Source organism: Patiria miniata, unplaced genomic scaffold (genome assembly GCF_015706575.1).
Source record: "Patiria miniata isolate m_02_andy unplaced genomic scaffold, ASM1570657v1 HiC_scaffold_1, whole genome shotgun sequence".
In the NCBI taxonomy this organism is placed as follows: domain Eukaryota; kingdom Metazoa; phylum Echinodermata; class Asteroidea; order Valvatida; family Asterinidae; genus Patiria; species Patiria miniata.
In genome coordinates, this window is record NW_024037047.1 from 27,618,521 (window position 1) to 27,640,386 (window position 21,866).

Here is a 21,866-nt window from a genome sequence, read left to right on the forward strand (position 1 = left end):
TCCATCCATTTCTGAAAATTACAGCAAAAGCAAATGATGTATATTCCCTTTAAGGAATCACATTTGACAGAGGCATACATATTAGGTGTTGGAATCATCACTGGGCTTGCTTGTACATGCTTTCCTCACACTTGGGCTAGTTGACAATGGTTTGAATAGTCTAGTTGACTAGCTTACTCAGGTACGTCTTACCACTGGTTGCCCACAGCTGGGTGTATCGGAGTGTACCACAGAGAGTCAGTGCTGAGAAGTTCCTTGATAACATTTGATAAGTCACGAACAAAAAACAGTGCATATCGCACAGCATCCGCAACCAGACTCTCCACATCATGTCCAAGTCTCAAGTCCAACACACGACTCTCTTGGAAGTGTGGAAGTTTAAATGGTTTCCTACTCTAATTCTGGACACAAGATGGCTTCCTTTGAGACATAGATTAAACACTGCGTTGCTAGGACTTCCAGGGAAAATTAATGATGCCATCATGACAGGCCGTGCTGATTTAAGGGTTTTTAATTTTAAGTTGACTTCGTTCCACTGAGCTGTTTAGTGTTTTGTGTCCATCGATGCTGGAAAACCACAAAAGAACACTGTTCACTTTCAACCGACAAAGTACAGCTCGCAGAATCAGTCATTCGTAGTTGATGATGGTCGGACTAGTCTAGTCGACCAGTTATTACTCAGGTAATTGTTTACACTGGTTGTCCACAGCTGGGTGTATTGGAATGTATCACAGAGAGCCAGTAATGAGAAGTTCCTTGATAACATTTGACAAGTCACAAACAAAAAACAGTGCATACCGCACAGCATCCGCAACCAGACTCTCCACATCACACTAGGTTTATGTCAAAGTCTCAAGTCCAACACGCAACTCTCCAGTGTAGAATTTTCAATGGTTTCCTATTCCAATTCTGGACACAAGATGGCTTCCTTTGAGACATAGATTAAACACTGCGTTGCTAGGAATTCCGGGGAAAATTTACGATGCCATCATGACAGGCCGTGCCTTCTTGGCTTCTAAAGACGTCTCCGCTGCGCTGGCAAATCCGGTTCCTCCCTACAAACAAGATGGCAGAACAAACATTAAACGCTGCAACAAGGAAATAGATTGGCATTTTAAACAATATGAGTATATACTGACTAGATCATGCACATGCCCGGTGTCATACATTAAGCAGTGAAGCCATGCATGAGACGCTTTTTCGGCCTCGTATGGTCGCTTCTTGCATATTCAAACAGAGTCTTGTATCAGACCATGCACGCGCATGGGAATAAATTTACTAAGGGAATAAATCTGTGTTTGGGAGGTATTATAACACTCAGTTTAAGACTGGTGGGAGTGTGGATGGGTGATAATTACCTGAGGCGAAGCCAAGGGTAATTATCACCCATCCTGACTCCCACCGGTCTTAAACTGAGTGTTTAATACCGACCGAACACATGTTTATTCCCATTCATAAATACCTTTTCGGTCAAAAAAAACAAATCTTTTCGGTCCAAAAATCAAAAAAGTTAAAAAGTGTACGTTGCCAACCATTTTCTTCAACAATTTTACTTCATGTTTTACGAAACACCCCTCTGACTATAATATGGAATGCCCCTCCACAACTCGTTACCTTATAAGGACATCGGTGTGCGCATCGCGCGTACTGCGCTATATCGCGCAAAACGCAGCTAGGCTGGTGTAGTGTGAATTTCGGACCATGAAATACTGATTTACTGGTAGTATTGCGCATGCTTACGTGAGGAATGTGAACATTCAATCAATGAAATGTTATAAGGCACCGGATTTCACGGGAGTCCAAATTTCATGTGACACTGGAAAAGTGCTTAAGACCAGCTAGCCATGTCTTTATCATCCGTTTAAGACCGGGCTCTCGACCAATAGGAATGAGTAAACTGTCTTAGGTATTTATGAATAAGGTTTCAAGTGATGGATTCCATATAATGCATACCCGTCTGATCTTGATGATGTCGTTGTCTTTCAGCGTGTCTCCCGTGAACGGATCTCTCATGTCTTTCTTGATGATTTTCTCCACGCAGTCCAGCGTTACCACCTTCCCGCTGCAAGACAAAGTAATACAAGAGGCCGGTCCATCAAAAACTTACATGTAGATCAAGACTACAATCCCGGCCAGAACTCGCTGGGCCCCCACCCCAAAGTTGTCTCTCTTTGCGCGGTCTGTGCTCAAGTGCGAGATGACAACATTGACTTGGTAAGCGGGGTCCAGGGGGCGAATTTATTTATCCCAAATGACAACCACATCGCTATGGCATTTTCGACTTAACTTTTATAAAAACATGAAAAGAAAATATAAAATTTGCAAAAAAAGTGAATTTGAATGTTATAAAATTCGGACTTTATTTCCCTTTAAAAAAAATCCTCCAAAGCCCCAGGTTAGAAAAGGAAAAAAATGTGGGTGCAAAACCGAAATACGAAACCGCAACCTCGCAGTGCAAAATCCTACTCGTTATTGACCGAGCTGTCGCACTGCTCTACAAAATGTGGGGAAACACATAATTATATACCTGCATGCATATCATAAAAGTATCGATGAGGGCGCTAAACAACCATGTATGCGGATGTCGTTTGGGAGAAAAAAATTTGCGTCCAGGGGAGGGTATGCTCTCGTGTGGTGTCCCAACCATTTTGGCCGGGAATTTCTGAATGAATTTACCCTGCATTAGATGTGGAGAGGGAGTGTGTGGACCGGGGGACCGAAGGAGGGTATGCTCTTGTGTGGAGGTGTCCCAACCATTTTACCCATGATCGTCTGAATGTATATACCCTGCATCAGATGTGAGACAGGAGTGTGTGGACCAGGGGACCGGGGAGGGTATGCTCTTGTGTGGAGGTGTCCCAACCATTTTACCCATGATCGTCTGAATGTATATACCCTGCATCAGATGTGAGGCAGGAGTGTGTGGACCAGGGGAGCGGGGGAGGGTATGCTCTTGTGTGGAGGTGTCCCAACCATTTTACCCATGATCGTCTGAATGTATATACCCTGCATTGGATGTGGAGAGAGAGTGTGTGGACCAGGGGAGCGGGGGACCGGGGGAGGGTATGCTCTTCAGTGGATGAGTCCCAATTATGTTGGCCGGAATAGATAAACCTAGTAAATCTGGTCCCAGAACGATTTGTGCTAGGGGGTCTAGGTAGTCATCAGAGTCAAATTGGTAAGGCTGAACTCTAACCTTCCCAAATCCTCTAAAATCCTCTTTGCAAAATGGAGAATTCTGCAGGATTGAAGCTGTAATGGCTAAAGTGTGTGGCTGATTTCAGAGAATGCACTGTGTCAAGGTCTTTGGCCGGTCTTTGTGTTGTTTATGCTCAGCCGCGCATACATTTAGTCCTAGATTATACTTGAAATCCTCCACACTGCTCCAGGATGTAACTGGGGGAAGAAAATCTGGAAAATAGGCCTAACAAAAATCCATTCTGGAATATGGGTCACGCGCATAAACCACCTCGCGCCAGGACAATTTTTTGCCGAAAATTTTGATTTTTCCCAAAAGGCAATATTTCTCCCCAACTTCTAATATACAGCCAAACGCCAAATACTGATTTGCAAGAGTCATTTTATGTGTACCATATTTCTTGCTGAAACTTCATATGCTTCAATACTCCGGGGTGTGCGTAAATTGTACAACAATTGGCCGCGCACAACGGCCAATTCAGGATCAACGCACGGTCCGCCTCCACAGACTTCAGACTGTGAGTGTGTGTACAAAAGACACGAGGGATTAGCGTGTTAAGATGCCACCCGGAGGCGAGTCAAGGCAATCTTGACATCTTAAAAACAGCCAGTGCGTGTTATCACGTCCTCCGACGTGAACTGGTTAATAAATAGTAGCAACTTCGTAAAATTGGGTCTACTGTACCTGGGTCTGAGTACGGCACACGGTGTCTTGTTGGACAGGACGTCGTGGGTGACGGCGCACTTGTACCGAATCTGCTTTGCCACCATGGGCCGATTGTCGTTGGCGTCGTCAGCCCGCACGAAGTTGACCGGAATTAGATTCTTGACTTTCAGCGGCTTCTTGCTCATGGGACAGTAGACGGTTTTGTCCTGTCCATCAAATAAAGCACATTACACAAGTCAAAAAACAGAGAATTGTGACACAGTGTGACGCAATTATTATTATGGGGCGCTGTGGTCCAATGGTTACGGTGTTCGACTCGTGTGCCGTGGTACATGGGTTCAAATCCTGACCGTGGGAACATGGTGCTTGCACTCTTGAGCAAGGCACTTTACCACTATTGCTTCGTCCTTCGGATGGGATGTTACGCGGTAGGTCCCGTGTGTTGTGTAATTCACGTTACAGAACGCAGTAACACTTATCGCTAGTAAAAAAAGGGGTTTGCCCTGGTGTTTCTGGCAGTGGCTGCTTAATGCGCCGCAGCACCTTGTAAACCATTATAAAGGTGCTACAAATGGTTCTCATATTTCTCATGTACTTCATTTACCTGTCTCTAATAATAGGCATAAATTCCAGCGCCTTGAGCACCTAATTGTTGGTAGATGTGCTACATAAGACTTAAGTATTATTCTTATTGTTGTTATATCATGTGCTTGGATACTGTAGTTTTATTGGTCGAGAACAGCCACGCGTCTGGTCCATAAAAACACAGGGCACACACGGAGGGTGATATCGCACTGCGTTCATTGCACAAGTCTGGAGCCTGCTGGCGCGCTAGCTTCGCACAATGATAACTGTTACATCCAATACTTAGTCTCATGTCCAGCAGGACACCAAAACGTTCAGTTACCAAAAAATTAATCGCAGTGATTTAATTTATTTCTCACACGGTAAGTTACAACCATCTATCGTTATGATTTATTGGCACGATACAACAAAACAATTACTGACTGCTGTGATGTGGGATAAGCTGTTTTTAACCCCCTCAGGGTGCATAGCACTCTAGGCGAATGTGCCCTTGGGGGTTACAAAAGTCATATCCCACATCACAGCAGTTAACAATTGTTAATTACTATACCTCATACATATTCATGATCCAGAGCCGAACTCTCCAGTCAATAAGCCATTTGCGTGTTAAATTTGAATAAAATCTGGAACGCTGACTTAATACAATGCTTTGCACGTTTTAACCTAGCATTCTCCCGACCAAAGAGACTGTTACTATATCACGTGATTCGGGGCAAGCCTTATGCTAGCAACACCCAGCTCTGGCATGGTCTGGTGTCTTTGTGCCATTCTCACCCATTGCGAACGATGTATTGGTGCTGAGCGTCTCTTACGTAACTATGCAAGAGCTTGCCCCGAATCATGTGACTAGCAACAGTGTCTGTGGTCTGGAGAATTCACAGTTAAAATTTGCCAAGCATTCTGAGCAAGTCATTGTACCAGACGTTTTTCAAATGTAAATCCCAAAGGGTATCATGGGTATAGGTTACTCGCAAATGGCTTATTCACCATCATGTGCCAGATGTTATTTTTGCTGTTTACCAAGCGCGCGAGGATTCACGCACAGGGTGAATACGCATGCGTAGTAGACTGTGGCATGGGTTACCCGTGTGACAGTCTACTACACATGCGCTTTACAAAGCAATCGTGGAACTGTCTCACGGGTGTAGTACGCACGCGCGAGCATCGCCCAAATGAACTACACACAAAGAGATGGTTAAGGTTGCATGGCGCGTTATTTTCCCGAGCTCAATGATGCCAAACTAGAGAATATTTATGGACAATTAAGATGCCTCCTGTACAAAAGAATATTGTACATGTACACAAAACTACTGTATTTACAGCTGCACTGTATGGTAAACGAATCAGTGAAGTTGAGCAAAACGATTCTTTTGGTGAACTGGACAAGTTTTTCACACACAAAAATATTGTTTGAGGTTCCTTCATGCAACAAAAACAAAAAACAAATCAGTGCTGAATACGTACGAGGTATAGAAAAACAAACATAACATGGTTTATTTCGGGTGGACAGCCGATATTAGCTTCCCTCGGTATTGGAAGATGACAAACTAGTTCCCTCGGCGTTTGTCAGCTTCCAATACTTTGGGGAGCGAATATCGACTGTCCACCCTCAAACCAAGTTATATTTGTATAATAGTTACAGGGCAAGTCCAAGACTTCGTTCAGGGAGTTTTTTTCCAACACGATGTCTTGCATACCGGTTTCTGGATGGCAGTAGCCTTTGCCTGCGGCGTCAGAGACGGAATCCAGAAACTTGGAAGCTCTGACTTTTTCTCGCCGTTTTCTGTCGTGCCTCCAGCTTTGCTGTTGCCATTGCTGCTGCTGCTGCTAGTTGTGGGCGTGTCTTGTTTGGACTCTTCCATTTTCGCTCTTTTGGCGGGGGGAGCCTCAGTGAAGGGGTTGAGGGGCTTGCTTGTGATGCTGCGCTCTGAGAAAAAGAGTTTGTTTGATAATACAATTACTATAATTTATAACAAAAGTTGACTGGAAATATCTTGGTTTTGTAACTTATATCCTACCTATTGTCAGTATGAAAATGTTTTTTGTAGTTTTCAATTCAAAACTCCTTTTATTTAAATCTATCTATTCAGCACAATATATTCAGGTTCTTTGTCAGTCAATGAAAAAGTCTGGTGCCAACACTCTTTAGTGTGTCTTTACTGCAGTAGTTACAAGGACTACAACAACAGATTGATTCCGTAAAGATTACATGCCCCGACTACATGTCTTCGAAATGGTTCCAGAGGGAATTTTGGTGCTACCAAAAAAAAAACACCGCATGGCAGCGAGCTTGATACTCACCGGGATGACGTCAGCTGGGCGCGTATCATTTGTACTTCCCGGACGCGCGGCGGAATCGGCCAATGATAAGATCCAATTTGATCATGAATATTTATGAGGTGTTGTAATGAGGAATGTGATGTTAGTGTGAATTGGGGAAGAAGGGGGAATATTAGTATGTAAATTATGCAGTATGTAAATTATGTAATATATATGCAAATTATGAACATTACCTTTTTCAATGAAAGCCTTCACTTGATCTTCCTTTGCAGACTTCTTAGCCTGGCTCTCTTCATCCTGGAAAAAAAAGAACATTTTCCCCAAATTAACACAAGTTGTAGACTTGAGTTCCCTCTTAGAATGCAAAGTGTAGCATTATCTCTAAAAGATCCAAGATCTGAGGGAAAACACTGTGTGGAATAACTCAATCAAAACGAACCTCTTAATAGTAAAGTGCCGCTGCCAGTTTTTTGCCTTGTATAATTAACACTAACCTTCCCAAATCCTCCAAAATTCTCTCTGCAAAATGGAGGATTTTGCAGGATTGAGGCTATAAATAAGTCAAAAACTGTGCAAGATTTTGGAGTGCACTGTGTTAAGGTCTTGGGCCGGACCTTGTGATATATTTATACTCAGCCATGTATGCATTTAGGCCTACATTATATCTGAAATCCTCCGCACTGCTCCACGATGTCACTGGCTCTCCTCAACATAGACAGTGATTGCTGGAAGATTTTGCAGGATTCAAGCAGTGATCACACCTCCAAGGACCACATTCAAGAATTATCGGAGCATTTTGCCAGATTCTGCAAATGTACCAAACCTCACAGACAAAATTTAACACCTGATCCATCACCAGCAATACAATGCACAGTGCTCAAACCTACCGTATGTTGTCAACTTTGAGGATCTGGACTCCCTAAATTTGAAGGTACCAAACCTCACAGACAAAAGTTAGCGCCTGATCCATAACCAGCAATACAATGCATGGTGCTCAAACCTATAATGGTCAACTCTGAGGATCTGGACTCTGCAACATATGCAAATATACCAAACCTCACAGACAAAAGTTAACACCTGATCCATCACCAGTAATACAATGCATGGTCCCGAAACCCATGTTGTCAACTTTGAGGATCTGGACTCTCTACCTGCAAAGGTATCGAACCTCACAGACAGACTAAAGCATGCTACTTCCCTAAAGATTACAGTCTGAAGTGAGGTTCTGAACCTCACTATATGGGAAAGTATTGAACATCGTGAAGTTTTGTCTCTGCAAGTATGCAAATGTACCAAACCTCACAGACAAAAGTTAACACCTGATCCATCACCAGCAATACAATGCGTGGTCCCGAAACTCACGTTGTCAACTTTGAGGATCTGGACTCTCTACTTGAAGTTGAAATGTACCGAACCTCACAGACAGACTAAAACATGCTACTTCCCTAAAGATTACAGTTTGAAGTGAGGTTCTGAACCTCACTATATGGGAAAGTATTGAACATCCTGAGGTTTTGTACCCTCGGGGAGATGCGTAGGAGTTAGGACAAACCTGGTGGAGGCGACACTGGCGATGGTACTCCTTGAGCTTGCGCTCATAATCTTGTTTCTGTTTGAGTACATACTCTATGATCGCTTCCTTATCGTAAAGGTAGCCTTCTTCCCTATTGAACAGAAGGGGGAAAAAGAGGTTAAAGAATACATGTCCAGCTACTAAAAAAGGCGCTAGAATATATTTTGGATTACAATGTGCGGAATGTAAAACCCAGATCACAAAATCACTCCCAATCACTTTCCTGGAACGAGAGCCAGACAGGAATGTCTTTAACGCTAACCAACCCAACTCCATCAAAATCCATCCCCCCCATTTTGGTAGATTTTAATTGGGGGACTTGGTCCAGAAGGCCTGGCGTGACTAAATACTGATGGAGTATGATGGACTTGGGCCTAATGGCCTGAAGCAGTGCTAGGGGTATCTGCTTGATTTTGCCTAGCTTCCTGTACTGCTATTGTGATAAAAGAAGTCCAAGAATGTCAACCAGTGCGGCAGTGGTGGATTCCATTTTGTCCTGTACAGTTTTGTATTTAATAGACGCACAGTGCTTGATGGATTTTGATGGACTTGGTCCAGTTCCTACTAAAAGATGCCAGGGTATGTTTGCTAGAACTCTGCCAAACGTAGCAACATGCAACACTTGACTAAGTGACAAGCCTGCCAAATGTAGCAAGATCCATCAGAGGAGAAGTCTCAAGGCCCTACTGCCTCAGAGTCTGTGGTCACCGCAAGCAGCAGGATACAACTGAGGCATTCTCAATGGGACTTAGCTCTCATTGTTTCAGAACTGGCCGTTCATGCACTGGTGTTGGTAGCTTTTAATGCATCAAAAACCCTTTTCACACTACAGCCTCTCAACCCGGGTTGAACTCAACCCCAGGCGAACCCAGTGCCGCCCCGGGTTGAGTTTTTGATTTTTCAACCCCACGTTCAACCCCGCATCGTTTCACACTTGTTTCATGCAAATCAAGCTGATCATGCTCAGTTACTACTGTGTTGAACCCAGGCAAGATTTTCAACCCGGGTTGAAAATCTCTACCCTGGTCTGGCGCAGGGTTGAGTTCCACCTGGGGCAAAATCAATCTCGGGATTGACGCAGGGTTTACACAGGGTTGAAATTCTTCAAGTGTGAAACGTTGCATGTTTTCAACCCTGCGTCAACCCTGTGTCAACCCCGAGATTTGTCTCGTGTGAAAAAGGCTATAGTGCACCAGTTCTTTTCCACCTAATGCACTGTGTCATTGCGTCTGGCAGGGTTAGGGTTAATTAAATAAGCTCATCTACATTAATCAAATTAGGTTTTGCCCTTCACCGACGTTTTAAACACGGTATACTCAGTGTGTTACCTCCCGGAAAAATCATTCAGGTGGGACTCGAACCCACGACCTCCTGCTTTCTAGTATACAGTGTTTAAAACGTCGGTGAAGGGCAAAACCAAATTTGATTTATATCACCCCGACGCAAAATTCCATCTCATCTGCATTGTCGGTAAAACATAAATTAGGTCATTCGGTTTTTTTTTTCCAATCCAAAAAGTGTAGATGTTACTCACGTATTATTAGTTACGCTTCCAGAAAGGGTCTGTCAAAGGCAGTTGAGCACTGGACATGGTTGCCAGTCTGACAAAGTTCCTACCTTAGGAGTGGAACGAAACTAATAATATGCCAGTAACATTTTCACTTTTTTGGATTGGAAAATTCATGTGCAAGACAGGAACTTATTTCCAGAAAGTGCATTTTCCCGCTGTCACAAGAAATGTCCAAATGCTTGTAGTTCACTTAAAGGTACAGTCCATTATTTGTAATCTCTGCATTTTGTTCGTTTGAAGCAACAAACGTGCTCAAAATCTAAAGGGTGCTGAACAACAAACCTGATGAAGTTTCAGCTCAGCCTCAGCTGTATATTCCGAGAAAAACAGCATTCTAGGATCTCGCTTTCAAATCAAAAGTTGCTGATTCATGGTTTGAATTTGGCCTGAATTCAGCGTCCGAGACATGTTCTCACTGAGCCGATTGCAGCTACGCGATGTCGCGCTTTGAACTGACGAATTATAGCGACCATGCGCGCGTGTTCATCATGCCAACGCTTTTGCGCACTTCGCCGAATAAAAAACCCAACAACTAAAGGAAATTTCCAACGGTGCATCTTTAGACGCACCGTTCGAAAGACCTTCTTTTGTTGATTTCTTCAAAATGACAGAATGCAAGAAAGAATAATTTCACAGGGAGATAGTCCCCGTACTGTCTTTCAACCAAGTATGTTTTTCAACACTATAATTATGTCAGTAACTTTTTGGATAGCTGCAAATGATGGACTGTAGCTTTAACTCACCTTGGGCCTTCAGCAAAGTCCGTGAGCGATGCCATTTCAAACTGTATGTTTATTTGCAATAGTTGTACAATATTTATAATAGCTGTTTTACAATCATGCAATAAATAAATTTAAATATAGACACAGAGTGGAAGGCATACGTTATGACTGGGTTTGGGCACGGCTGTAACGTCAGGCAGCAGCAATCAAAGTCACCCACCGAGTCCTTCCCTAGTCGGGTCTTGTTGGTGCCGTAGCCGGACTGAGCTGCACGGGGACAAAATAATGAACAGAAGTTTAGAATGGGTCTACATGTACATCAACAAGAGTATAGTTGAGCATCATAAACTGATTTGCAATTTGGAATGTGACTGACATCAAATTCATAAATTTCACACTTGTACGTTTTCACGTAATTGAAAATTGGAGGATTTGAGGGCATGCAAATCGCGATTTGGCAGGCGCAGGCAATAAGCCATTTGCAGATGAGGCTATATACCCTTTGCGAGTAAATTTGAATAACATCTGGTGCACTGACTTGCTCGTAATGCTTGGCACGTTTTAACTCTGAATTCTCCGGACCAAAGAAACTGTTGCTACCGGGTACGTCACATAATTAAGGGCAAGCTCTTGCATAGTTACATAAGAGACGCTCAGCATCAATACATTGCTCTAATTGGATAAGAACGGCACAAAGACGCCAGAACTTCGAGTGCTGGAGTTTGCTAGCGTAAGGCTTGCCCCTGTCGTGGAAAGTTACCGTGAGTGCCTTGTGCATGAAACACTTATTGCATGGAACAGTCATTGTCTTGCTTTCCACGAAAAACGCACCAGACAAAAAATTAATCTACTAGCGGCACCTGAAAGCGGTATGGTACCCATATATTGTTGATGTACCCTAATGTGGCGCGGCCCTCAACGTGGCGCACTTTGATTTTTCGCTCTCTATAGTGCCTTGTTAGAGTCAAATTTCACACGAAAAAAAAGAAATTTAATCAAGCTCTTGACATTCACATTCCTAAATCTTGGGTTTACATACCCGCTACGAGGTTCTAAGGAAATTCTATTTTGGCGTGATTTTCAGATTTTTTTTCAAAGTGCACAATGAACCCTTTTAAAACTCTCCCCAAAATAAGAAAATAATTTGCTGACAAACTTGTAGTTGTGTATGTGAGTGGAGGTAATAATGATTCAATAAAATTTATCAACTTTAATGAAATTCTTTAGACGTTAATGTGGGATTTTAAGAGATTTGTTCAAGTGTGCCACGTTAGGGACCTCTCCGCCAAATTTGAGCCCAATTTTCGGATGCCACCGTTTTTGAATATTGGACTTATTCATGACACTAAAATTGTTCACAAAGGTTCAACAGCAAGCATTATTAAGGAAATAGTACCACTATTAAACTGAATAAATTTGAAGGTTTTTCTATGGAGAGGTTTGGCAACACTACATGAAGAAAGTCGGGGGAAACGTGCATACATTACAGACTGCGCAATAGTCGTAGCCTTGTTGCCATTTTGTGATTGGACAATGAACGACGTTCATTTGATGGTGTCTTCGTACCTCCAGTGCAAGAAGCTGCAAGTGGGGTCGCAAGTAGTGCTGCTTACCGTACGCACCTGGGATCCGTCCGCACTCGATCAGTATACAATACGTTCAGAATCATTTTAGTGACGGTCTGTTTTCATAAATGAACATCATGTAAAGAAAATAAATTTCCAATTTTCCAAATGATCTATGATTACATCGTGAGATCGTTTAGACACCCCCCCCCCCCCTATAAATGCATGAAAGCATGGAGGAAAGTGAATACGGAATTGGAGTGTTAAGTAATTCTTCCGGTCACATTATCAGTCCTTTTTAGATATTAGGGAGGTATTTTTTTAATTAAAACAATTATTGAAGAGAAAAGCAGGGATCAATTTAATACGCATAATATGTACATAAAATTAATAAATTTACATTCACAACATAATTTTTTAAAGAAAATATGAATATAGATGAATAATATACATGTAAGTTTCTTTTTAAAGAGAGAAGTATTCCATTCCCAAAGTTTATGCACAAAATTAATGTCCAACGAATCATTGCACTGAGATAGCTTGCAATGTTCATTCAAATATCGAGATGTATACACAGTAGGGTTTTGTGAAATGATTTTTCTTTTCCCCCTTTCTGTATCATTATGTGAACGAAATGTGTCACAAAAAACCTGCAGAATCTGGCCTTGTACGATGAACATGTACATGCGACGCCCGTACGTGTACATGGTACCGTACGTACTTGCGTACATGTACTTCAACGTCGTTAATTGACCAATCACAAAATGGCAACAAGGCTACGACTATTGCGCAGTCATTACAGTGCAGACGCCATTTTGAAATCGCATGGGGGAGCATTTTCGGGACGATATTTGTGGAAGATGATGAGCAAAAGTCGTCTTTTGGTCAGATGGATCAAAATATTGGGACCAAAGAATGTTTTTTCAAAAAGGTATGAGTTGCTCTACAACTAGGAACCTTAACTTTGGATATTTCTGTCCTGGACGAGAAGAAAATCTCAATCAAAATCTGTAGCAAAATCGCTACATCAGCGGGAAAAAAAATTCGGTAATCCTTACTTTTAGGACCCCGTTCCTATATAAGGTTACAAGACTCACCAAAACAGCTGACTAAATGACACTCGAAAGTGACATTCTGATATTTCTTGTCTTATATCTGAACAGTATGACCCTTCTTGAATATCAGCAGGTTTAATTTTGTGGAAAGAGGCTGACAGGGATTTGATTTATGAGGGAAATTAGGGGGGGAAACATGGCAATGACAAACAGTAAACAGACTCAAAAACCAAGATGGCAAACTGCAAAAAAGGGTAGGAAAGTCACATTTTCTTTGAAAGTGCTTTCAAACAACTTTAGAACATTAATCAGAAGATAAAAGATTTCTTTAGCCTGCAAAGGTCACTTTGGTACTGGACAGTTGCCAAAGTCAGTTTTGAACAGAACTTGTGAAAAATAGAGGTGTCCTAAAGATAAGGATTACCAAAAATTCAGTCTGTGTGGAAGCATTGAGTGTCTGGCCGTACTACAGAGCTCGCGATAGTACTGTACGGCCAGACGCAGTCGGGCTACCTATGCAACTTTATAAAAACATGAGAAGAAAATATAAAATTAGAACTATAGAAGGAAAAAAGTGAATTTGAACGTTATGAAATTTGGACTTTTGTTTTCCCTTTTAAAACAAAATCCTCCAAAGCTTCAGGTTAGAAAAGGAAAAAAATTCGAGTGCAAAACTGAGATCCGAACCTGCAACCTCGCGGTGCAAAATCCTACCCTTTATCGACTGAGCTGTCACACTGCTCACACTAGTCGCAACACGTGGGGAAACAAATAATTATATACCTGCGTGCGTATCAAAAAAGTATTAAAGGGCGCTAAACAACGCATGCCGTAACGATAGCCACTTCGCTGCATGGAAGGTGAGCGCGTGACGAGTGCGTCATTGTACCTGTGGCCGTTTATTTTCATTATTATTAGGGCGGCCTACGTAAAAAATGAAACAGCTCCATGAGAAAACTTACCTGCATCTTTCTGCCGCTCATGATAAGTGTAAACCGTCCCAGCAGTACAGTTTCTTTGATGCCGCGTCATTTTCAAAGAAAAGTTGTGTTTTCGCCCAGTATTTACGGTCCGTTTAACTAGGGTTCTAGTGTGCGAAATGAAGATTTGTGCATATGATCTGACAATCTAGCGAGCACGTACAGCCGGCCGGCCAACGTCGTTGAACGTTGTTGCGCCCTCTAGTGCTAGCGTGCAGTGCACTAATTCAAGTTAGAATTTCTACGCGAGCTCACAACATTAGCATAAAAGGTACCCCTCCTTCCCCCCCCCCCCCTATCTTTTTAAAACGGACACCGTTTCGGCTTTAAAAACAGTGGAATTGTGTAAATATGGTCAAGAATCAACTCCCTGGTTTTCGGGACTTCCATCTGAGGGCAGACTTGATAAAATTACGGTTGAAAAATGAGTCCTATTTGCCTGAGAAAGTGGAACTTAAGTTCTGGAAGGGCTTCATGCAGGCTTGGGAACTGTTGCGTTTTGGTGTGAATATCAATGTATTTAAAAATATAATTGGCTAGTCTACCCAAAACTGAAAAGAAATAAAAAGATGACGGACAAGACAATAATTTAATTTTGGTTTGAGAAACCCCAGTGATGTCGGCCTGCATGTTATTTGGCCCTGAACTTTGTTAATTTTACACTGTTTTCAATGGGGCTTGAAAGGGTTCAGAATAAGGGAATAACAGTGTGAAGAGCCGGTCTTCACTGCGTGATAATGACCGGGTGTGGGGGTGACCGCTGTTAATGGACCGAGACGAAGTCCACAAATCCACAACATTTTTCTCCAGCATGGACCGGACAAGCCATGTCTCAAATTGGATGAGGGATAGGGGCCGACTCCATTAGATTTTGTTAATATCTTATGAAGTACTTCAATGCTACAAAAGTGCAAATGAATACACAGAAAAAATTCATCTGAAGTTTTCACTGATATTTTATTAACTTACACTGAAAATGTTGCCTAACATTCATTGCAAATAAGTGTCAAAAATCATAAGACTTATAATCTTTCCTTTTTGTTCATCTTAAAGGGAAAATACAACATTTGCAAACATCAAAAAATAAAACTACCAAATCATTTTGAAATACCTTGCTGGACTGTTAGTGAATGACAGTGTAAAGCATCCTGTAAAATCATGGCACCTGGTATACTGTCATTTTCAAGAAAAGTGGTATTTATGTATCAATTTCCAACGCTGGTCGGCCGATCAGCGTTGGAAAAAACTGGCTTTTTTTCAAATACTGGCCCCAATTGACCATCGCACTTGTTTGCAATCGATTACACACCTATGAAAATAATTGTTTTTCTTGGTTTTTATAGAATTTTCAAACCCAAAACCTCAAAAAAGTCAGTGTAACTATATTTGCTATATATTTCCAACCCCCCAATTCCATCCATTTTTGAAAATTACAGCAAAAGCAAATGATGTATATTCCCTTTAACTTCCAATATTACATTTCTAATTACATGCTATTCAAAGTTTTTTATTTAAAACCTGCAAAATTCTCACTACATGTGCTACAGGTCAGTGGCCCACCCAGGATTGGGGGGGGGGGCTCAATTTTTTTATTATTTCTTAGAAGATATCAAAATTTCAAAATGTTAAATTTTCCCAAATTTTTTCGTCGCAGAATTTTTTTGGGGTGGGGGGGGGGGGGCGAGGGGATGGACTATTTTGACGTTGGTGGCGCCACTTACACCCCTATTATACTACTCCAAAACAGGCCGCATACACACCACCAAGGTCAAATCATGGGAAACCTTTTTTTGGGGGGGGGGGGGAAGCCCCCCCCCCTCCCCGGTGCGCCACTGCTGCAGGTTGCTGTAGTTTCAACACAGCGAGAAGACATACATGTACTTTAGTGAATTTCATCAATTGCTCCTCATTTAGAATAAAACCATACCATACAGAATACCATACAGATCATGTAACACTAAAAAAACACTCTTTTTTACACACTATTTCCTCAATTGTTCTAAAAAACAAAACTATTGATACATAACAGAGTTCAACCATTTTTCTTTTACACAATTTTCCTCAATTGCTACTTATTTATAAGGAAACCTGCATACCGGATTTTATAACTTAAAAACAAAAGTATTGATACATGTCGGAGTTCAAAACCAATTCTTTCTATACACAATTTTCATCAATTGTTCCTCATTTAGAAGAAAACCTGAATATCATACATGTTATAACTTTAAAAAAAGTCTTGATGCATGTCCGAGTTCAAAGCATTTTTTTTTACTGAGCCAAAGGCTAATAAATGGCCAAAATCAAATGAACCTTTGGTAATAAATGGACAACAAAAACTAAAGTAACACGTTTTCTGTACCTCCAGGACATTGTAGTTGACTTTAATACTGTAAAAAACTACATTCTGTTTGATAATACATACACATGTACAACCACATGGACTATATTCAAATAAGTTTAACCTTGGGGATTTTACGGAAGCGTATTTAGGACATGACCGAAAATATTTTTTCGGTCTTGACCAATATTGACCCAGGTAAGACCGTTTGAATGTACGTCACATTCCTTCTTTTCGCTAATGCAATTTTTAATTTTTATGGAATATTGGGGGGGGGGCCTAGACAAAATTGGGGGGGGGGGGGCCTAAAGCCCTCCCCCAGCCCCCCGTAGAACCGCCGCTGTTTACATTTTAAGCTCTGGCAGGGATCATTTTGATCATATTGATATATTTCATGCAAGACTTTCTTGCAAGACAGCCAGAGCTTATCCCAGTGGGCACATGACGTTGTTTCAACGTTGAATGTTGGTTGAAATGACGTCACGACGTCGAAATACCGTAAAACAACGTTATTTCAACGTCACTTTTGCGACGTTGATTTTATGTTACAGTTTGACGTTGTTTCAACGTCGAATAAATGTTGAAATTGCGTCGCGATATTATCAACCTAAATTCAATGTCTATCCAACGTCGGTTTTGTAACGTTGTTCCAACGTCCATATTTCGACATTAATCCAACATTGAATGTTGGTTGAAATTGCGTCGCGATATTATCAACCTAAATTCAATGTCTAGCCAAAGTCGGTTTTGTAACGTTGTTTCAACGTCCATATTTCGACATTAATCCAACGTTAAATGTTGGTTGAAATTGCGTCGCGATATTATTAACCAAAACTCAATGTCTATTCAACGTCGGTTTGGTAACGTTGTTCCAACGTACATATTTCGACATTAATCTAACGTTGGATAAATGTTAAAATTGCGTCGCGATATTAACAACCTAAAATTAACGTCTCTCTGACGTCGGTTTGGTAACGTTGTTCCAACGTACAGATTTCGACATTAATCTGACGTCGAATAAAAGTTTAAATTGCGTCACGATATTGACAACCGAAATTCCATGTCTATTCAACGTCAGTTTGGTAACGTTGTTCCAACGTACAGATTTCAACATTAATCTGACGTTGAATATGCGTTTAAATTGCGTCACGATATTAACAATGTTAAATTCAATGTCTATCAATCGTCAGTTTTGTAATTGTTCCAACGTATTTTGACATTATTCTGATGTTGGATAAATGCTTAAAATTGCGTCGTGATAACGACCTAAATGTACCAACGTCGGTTTGGTAAACTTTGTTTAACATACGGATTTTAATTAGTCCAAAGTTGAAAAAATGTCGAAATTAAGTGCGTCGCAATCAAACATATTGCATTGCTTTGAAATTGAGTATCCTCGCGGTTACTTCAACGTCAGTCCTGCTGTATCAATTAACGTATAATTTTAACTATCAAAGTGCAAAATATTATGTCAAGAAATATAAACAAAATAGCCGACTTAATTGAACTTTGTGGCCTTTTTTATGAAAACATATTATTTGTCAGCACGCCAAAGCTGTGACGCTAGCCAATCACACGGCGCGTAATTTGTTCTACATTCCAAGGTTGTGACGCTGGCCAATCAGTTTTCATGTACTCTCTTTGAATCACGATATGGCGCGCAAGCATATGACCGTTACATATTTCGACATCATACTGCAGTTGTGTGGACGTGTAGCGTGCAGCCGACATCATTTTACTCAAATAACAGGTAAGAATTTTGCCATCAAAATTCGTAGTTATTGTTATGATGTTGCTTAGACATACCTGACGTTTATTCGAAGCACTTACTTATTAATTGCAACCAATTTCTCCCCAAAACGATAAACAAATATTGACACATCACTGGGGTCGGGGACACTGGCATGCATGGTCACTGATGATACCGGCGTCCGGTACGTATGGGAACCAGGTCGACCGCATGCATCCCGGCACTCGGAACAGTGTATTGCTGAGCTGTACTAAAACGGGTTCAATGGGAAAGTAGTGAGAGAAATCCTGAGAAATAATCCTCCATTGGCGTTTTGAACTGTACAGTATAATGGACGTGTGACTTAAACTTTCCGAGACGATATTGTTACCATGAATAAATGTGGCTCAATTACTGGATTTCCTTTGTATTGAAAAGTTGTTTCTGAGGAAATAGAAATTGCATTTTTTTTCACTTGGTAGACCTTATGGACATGAAATGCATGATGATGAAATGTACTTAAGCCTACCTGGTTAAAAAAAATAATAACCAGGAAAAATATAATTCGATTTTCTGCACTGTAGAGTTTCAGTTTTCATGTAATTTTCAGGCTAAAAAGTAAAAATGGATCGTCCAAAAGTGATTGTAGAATGGAATGCAGTATATTTTCTCGAGGTCAATTACTGCCATACTGGATTTCTTCGTACAGCTACACAGCGGTGATAGGTCGTGGGTCATGTACATTATACCGTTTTACTTCCCCTGATTATTAAACCAGGTGGGTTATCTTCCATAGGGAATAGGCCTATCAAGTGGGGGATAAACACTCCCGATTTCGATTTCACATGTTGCTATCACCACCCCGGTGCTCTTGTACATGTACAAGTCACAAAACGGAGGAAGTTGCTGGGTAGTTCCTTGATCCTTTGTGTAAAACTAAAAGTTGCTGTGACAATAGTGAGAATGCATAACAAAAATTTCTGTATCAAAACTTTAGGTAAATGCAAGCATGGATAATTATACCGCTGTTTGTAGCCTGTGCTGTGAATGGTGCAATAACAAAATGGACTCACGGTGCAGGGAGTGAGTAATTACGTAAATGTATTGGCCTAAGTAATCAATCATTGCATAGGCAGGTGGTATTTCTACATAAACTTGTTTTTGTTTTGTGTAGATACTAGACATGGTTTGCATATTTTTTGGGGAGTATGCAGAGTCTAAGTTTGGCAGGTAGGACAGGTAGGGTAGTTAATCTCACTTTTTCAGCTTCTGAAGAAAAAAATCCTTTTCAAAATTCCAGAAGAGTTTACAAGACCTCACAGATGACGAAACCCCACTCAGCAATGATTCATACAGGAATTGAGGAGGAGCCAAAGTCAGCATGGATTGTCGAACCAGTATGGAGGAGTTATGTATGACTTTCGAAGATGCTTCAGTTTGAAATCTTTCGGACAGTACTCGCAGTGCCGTAGCTGGTATGTATATGCCGACAAAAAAAAAATTCAGGGCTAAGTTTTATGGCAAAAACCGATTATTTTATTCTTAAGTCAATAACACTTGCAGAGATGTAGCTCTGATTGCAGTCATCGCACATAAAAAAAGTGGTATTCAAATCCATTTCTACTTGTGCGAACAACAGACACAATGGCCAGTTCATTCAAAACGTTAACAAAACGCAAAAATGAAAACAGATTTGTGGCTATATCTTAATTGAGTGTTGGCAGAAGTTTCGTCACAGTGCATTGTATAATAACTTGTGTTTGTTTACACTCTTCCGTTATCTTTTTTCCTGATGGGTCTTTGCTTTTGTCTCTGAGCGTTGTTTTTTTTCTCATCCAACAGGTGCATGACCAAGTGATTGAAGACAGTTCAACAATGATGGGCAGAGTGGAACTGAAAAAAAGCAGATGAGGAGACGGACCTTTTCAGTTTCGCAGGTAATTTAATTTTCTTCGCCAGATTTAATTTATTTTGACCAATTATTGATCTTGGTTAAAATCTCATTGTGTGGTACTTGGTTGTATGGTTGATAATTGCTGAAGTGTCAGGAAATACAAGTGGTAGTTTTTATAAGTGCAAGTTTAATAAAAGGAATCATTCTGTTGATTTTTTGTACACAATGTCAGCACATAAAATGATGACCAAACGTGTTGTCGCTTTGTTGAAACTAATATGGTTTATGTATGTATTTCTCTTTGTTTGTGTTTGTAACATTTTCGTTTTTGAGGGTGATTTGGTTGTGTCAATGAATAAAGAGATGGTTGGGGAGGAAGCTTGCAATTCTAAAATATTACACTATCTTTTATTTGTCTTTTCTAGCGAGGTCTAGTAACTTCGTAATCGGGCAAGGTGATGGATGTTGCTGCTTGTTGAGTTTTTCATCTCCTGTCAAGTTTGCGCCTGAAAGAAGAGGTGATGGAGGGACACACTGAGGGCCCATGCACCTTCACATTCAGTCGTACCTTTGGACTGTGTTAAATATTTCAATATTGGAACAGTTGATTAATAGTAATTGTTCAAATACAGTAAGTTGCTCTGGAGTGGCTGGTATCTTTCCGTAAGTGTAACAGGTAAAGGCTCTTTAAGTGATGGAAATTCAACCTCTGCCGCATCTTGTACTTTTCATCTTGAAACTTCCACGTTCGAGAAGTGGGGGACTGTTATAATAATTATATACAGTACATGTATTGTGCATTATTTAGTTATTACTGTTGATTCTTGGTTGACCTGTTCAAATGTTCAATTGAATCATTTAGATTAATTTTGTATGAATGATGCTGTTTGTTTTATTATTTTCTATTTGATAGTTTCTAATGCTCTTGCCCAAGTCTGCCGCATAACCTCTTGCAATATTTCACAAGAAAATTCATAGATATGATAGAATAGTGCTGCAGGTAAATTTGGAAAACTAATATGAATTGTATGCAAATGAAAAAAAAGTGAATTTAGACGTTTAAAAATTGTACCTGTATGCTTGTTAATTCGTGTTATATTTCTGATGTAAATGCACTGGGCAGTGCTGCATTTCTTTGAAAAAAGAATCAAATTCATTATCATGTATCTTTTTAGAGACTAGTACCCTCGTTTAGGCTATAATGCTGTTGGAACAAGTCAATCTAATTCTGAATTTTACTATGTATGGATTAATTACTACTTTGTTGAAACCTAAAAGGTGTTGTATAAGCTGATAAGGTTGGAAGTTAATTAATAAATACACACATTTTTTTATAGAAAAATTAAAGTGATTGATAAAGAATGTCATTTAAATTTAAAGTTATTCAATTTCGACATGGATTTAACAACACTCCTCAGCTTGCAAATTTATTTAACATAGAACGATTGGAAAAATGCCAACATCCACCATTATCAGTACATTCTGGCTTTAAATCTTAACACAAACCTTAACATATTTTGATTCAAGAATTGCATTTATTTAACTGTGATATTTCTAAGAATAGGATGTCATTTAATGTTGATTATTTATACGTTGATTGAACATCATGTCAGTGCTATTTTAATGTAGAGATGTCGACGTTAAATCAATGTTGAAATGTCTACGTTAACTCAACGTTGTGATCTTAACGTTGTTTCAATGTCGACATTT

At 40.5% G+C, this 21,866-nt stretch overlaps 1 protein-coding gene and 1 long non-coding RNA gene across 3 annotated transcripts; one reads left to right on the forward strand and one right to left on the reverse strand.

Annotated features, from left to right (window-relative positions):
- Nucleotides 1–264: 264 nt before the first annotated feature.
- Nucleotides 265–14,377, reverse strand: LOC119727421 (nitric oxide synthase-interacting protein-like). Its single transcript, XM_038199292.1, has 8 exons — nucleotides 14,178–14,377; nucleotides 10,757–10,862; nucleotides 8,283–8,394; nucleotides 6,964–7,027; nucleotides 6,148–6,377; nucleotides 3,884–4,071; nucleotides 1,954–2,062; nucleotides 265–1,055 (listed from the first exon to the last, which is right to left on the reverse strand). Exons 1-8 carry the CDS (start codon nucleotides 14,245–14,247, stop codon nucleotides 978–980), a joined length of 957 nt encoding a protein of 318 aa, XP_038055220.1. The 5' UTR covers nucleotides 14,248–14,377; the 3' UTR covers nucleotides 265–977.
- A 2,904-nt stretch (nucleotides 14,378–17,281) lies between these two features.
- On the forward strand, nucleotides 17,282–20,779 carry LOC119727430. Of its 2 annotated transcripts, none has more exons than XR_005270944.1 (4): nucleotides 17,282–18,283; nucleotides 19,563–19,737; nucleotides 20,105–20,199; nucleotides 20,582–20,779. It is a non-coding gene; the product is annotated as an uncharacterized LOC119727430 (long non-coding RNA). The 2 variants fall into 2 exon arrangements; XR_005270948.1 differs by lacking the exon at nucleotides 17,282–18,283 and adding an exon at nucleotides 19,244–19,345.
- The last annotated feature ends 1,087 nt before the right edge of the window (nucleotides 20,780–21,866 follow it).

Bases quoted from the DNA above. Each gene is read 5' to 3' on its own strand.
- LOC119727421 (XM_038199292.1), bottom strand. From the start codon at position 14,247: ATGACGCGGCATCAAAGAAACTGTACTGCTGGGACGGTTTACACTTAT. The intron at 8,395-10,756 runs GTATGCCTTCCA...TCTGTTCAATAG, and splicing joins TGCCCAAACCCAGTCATAAC to GGAAGAAGGCTACCTTTACG. The intron at 1,056-1,953 runs GTATGCATTATA...TCTTGTTTGTAG, and splicing joins ACATCATCAAGATCAGACGG to GGAGGAACCGGATTTGCCAG.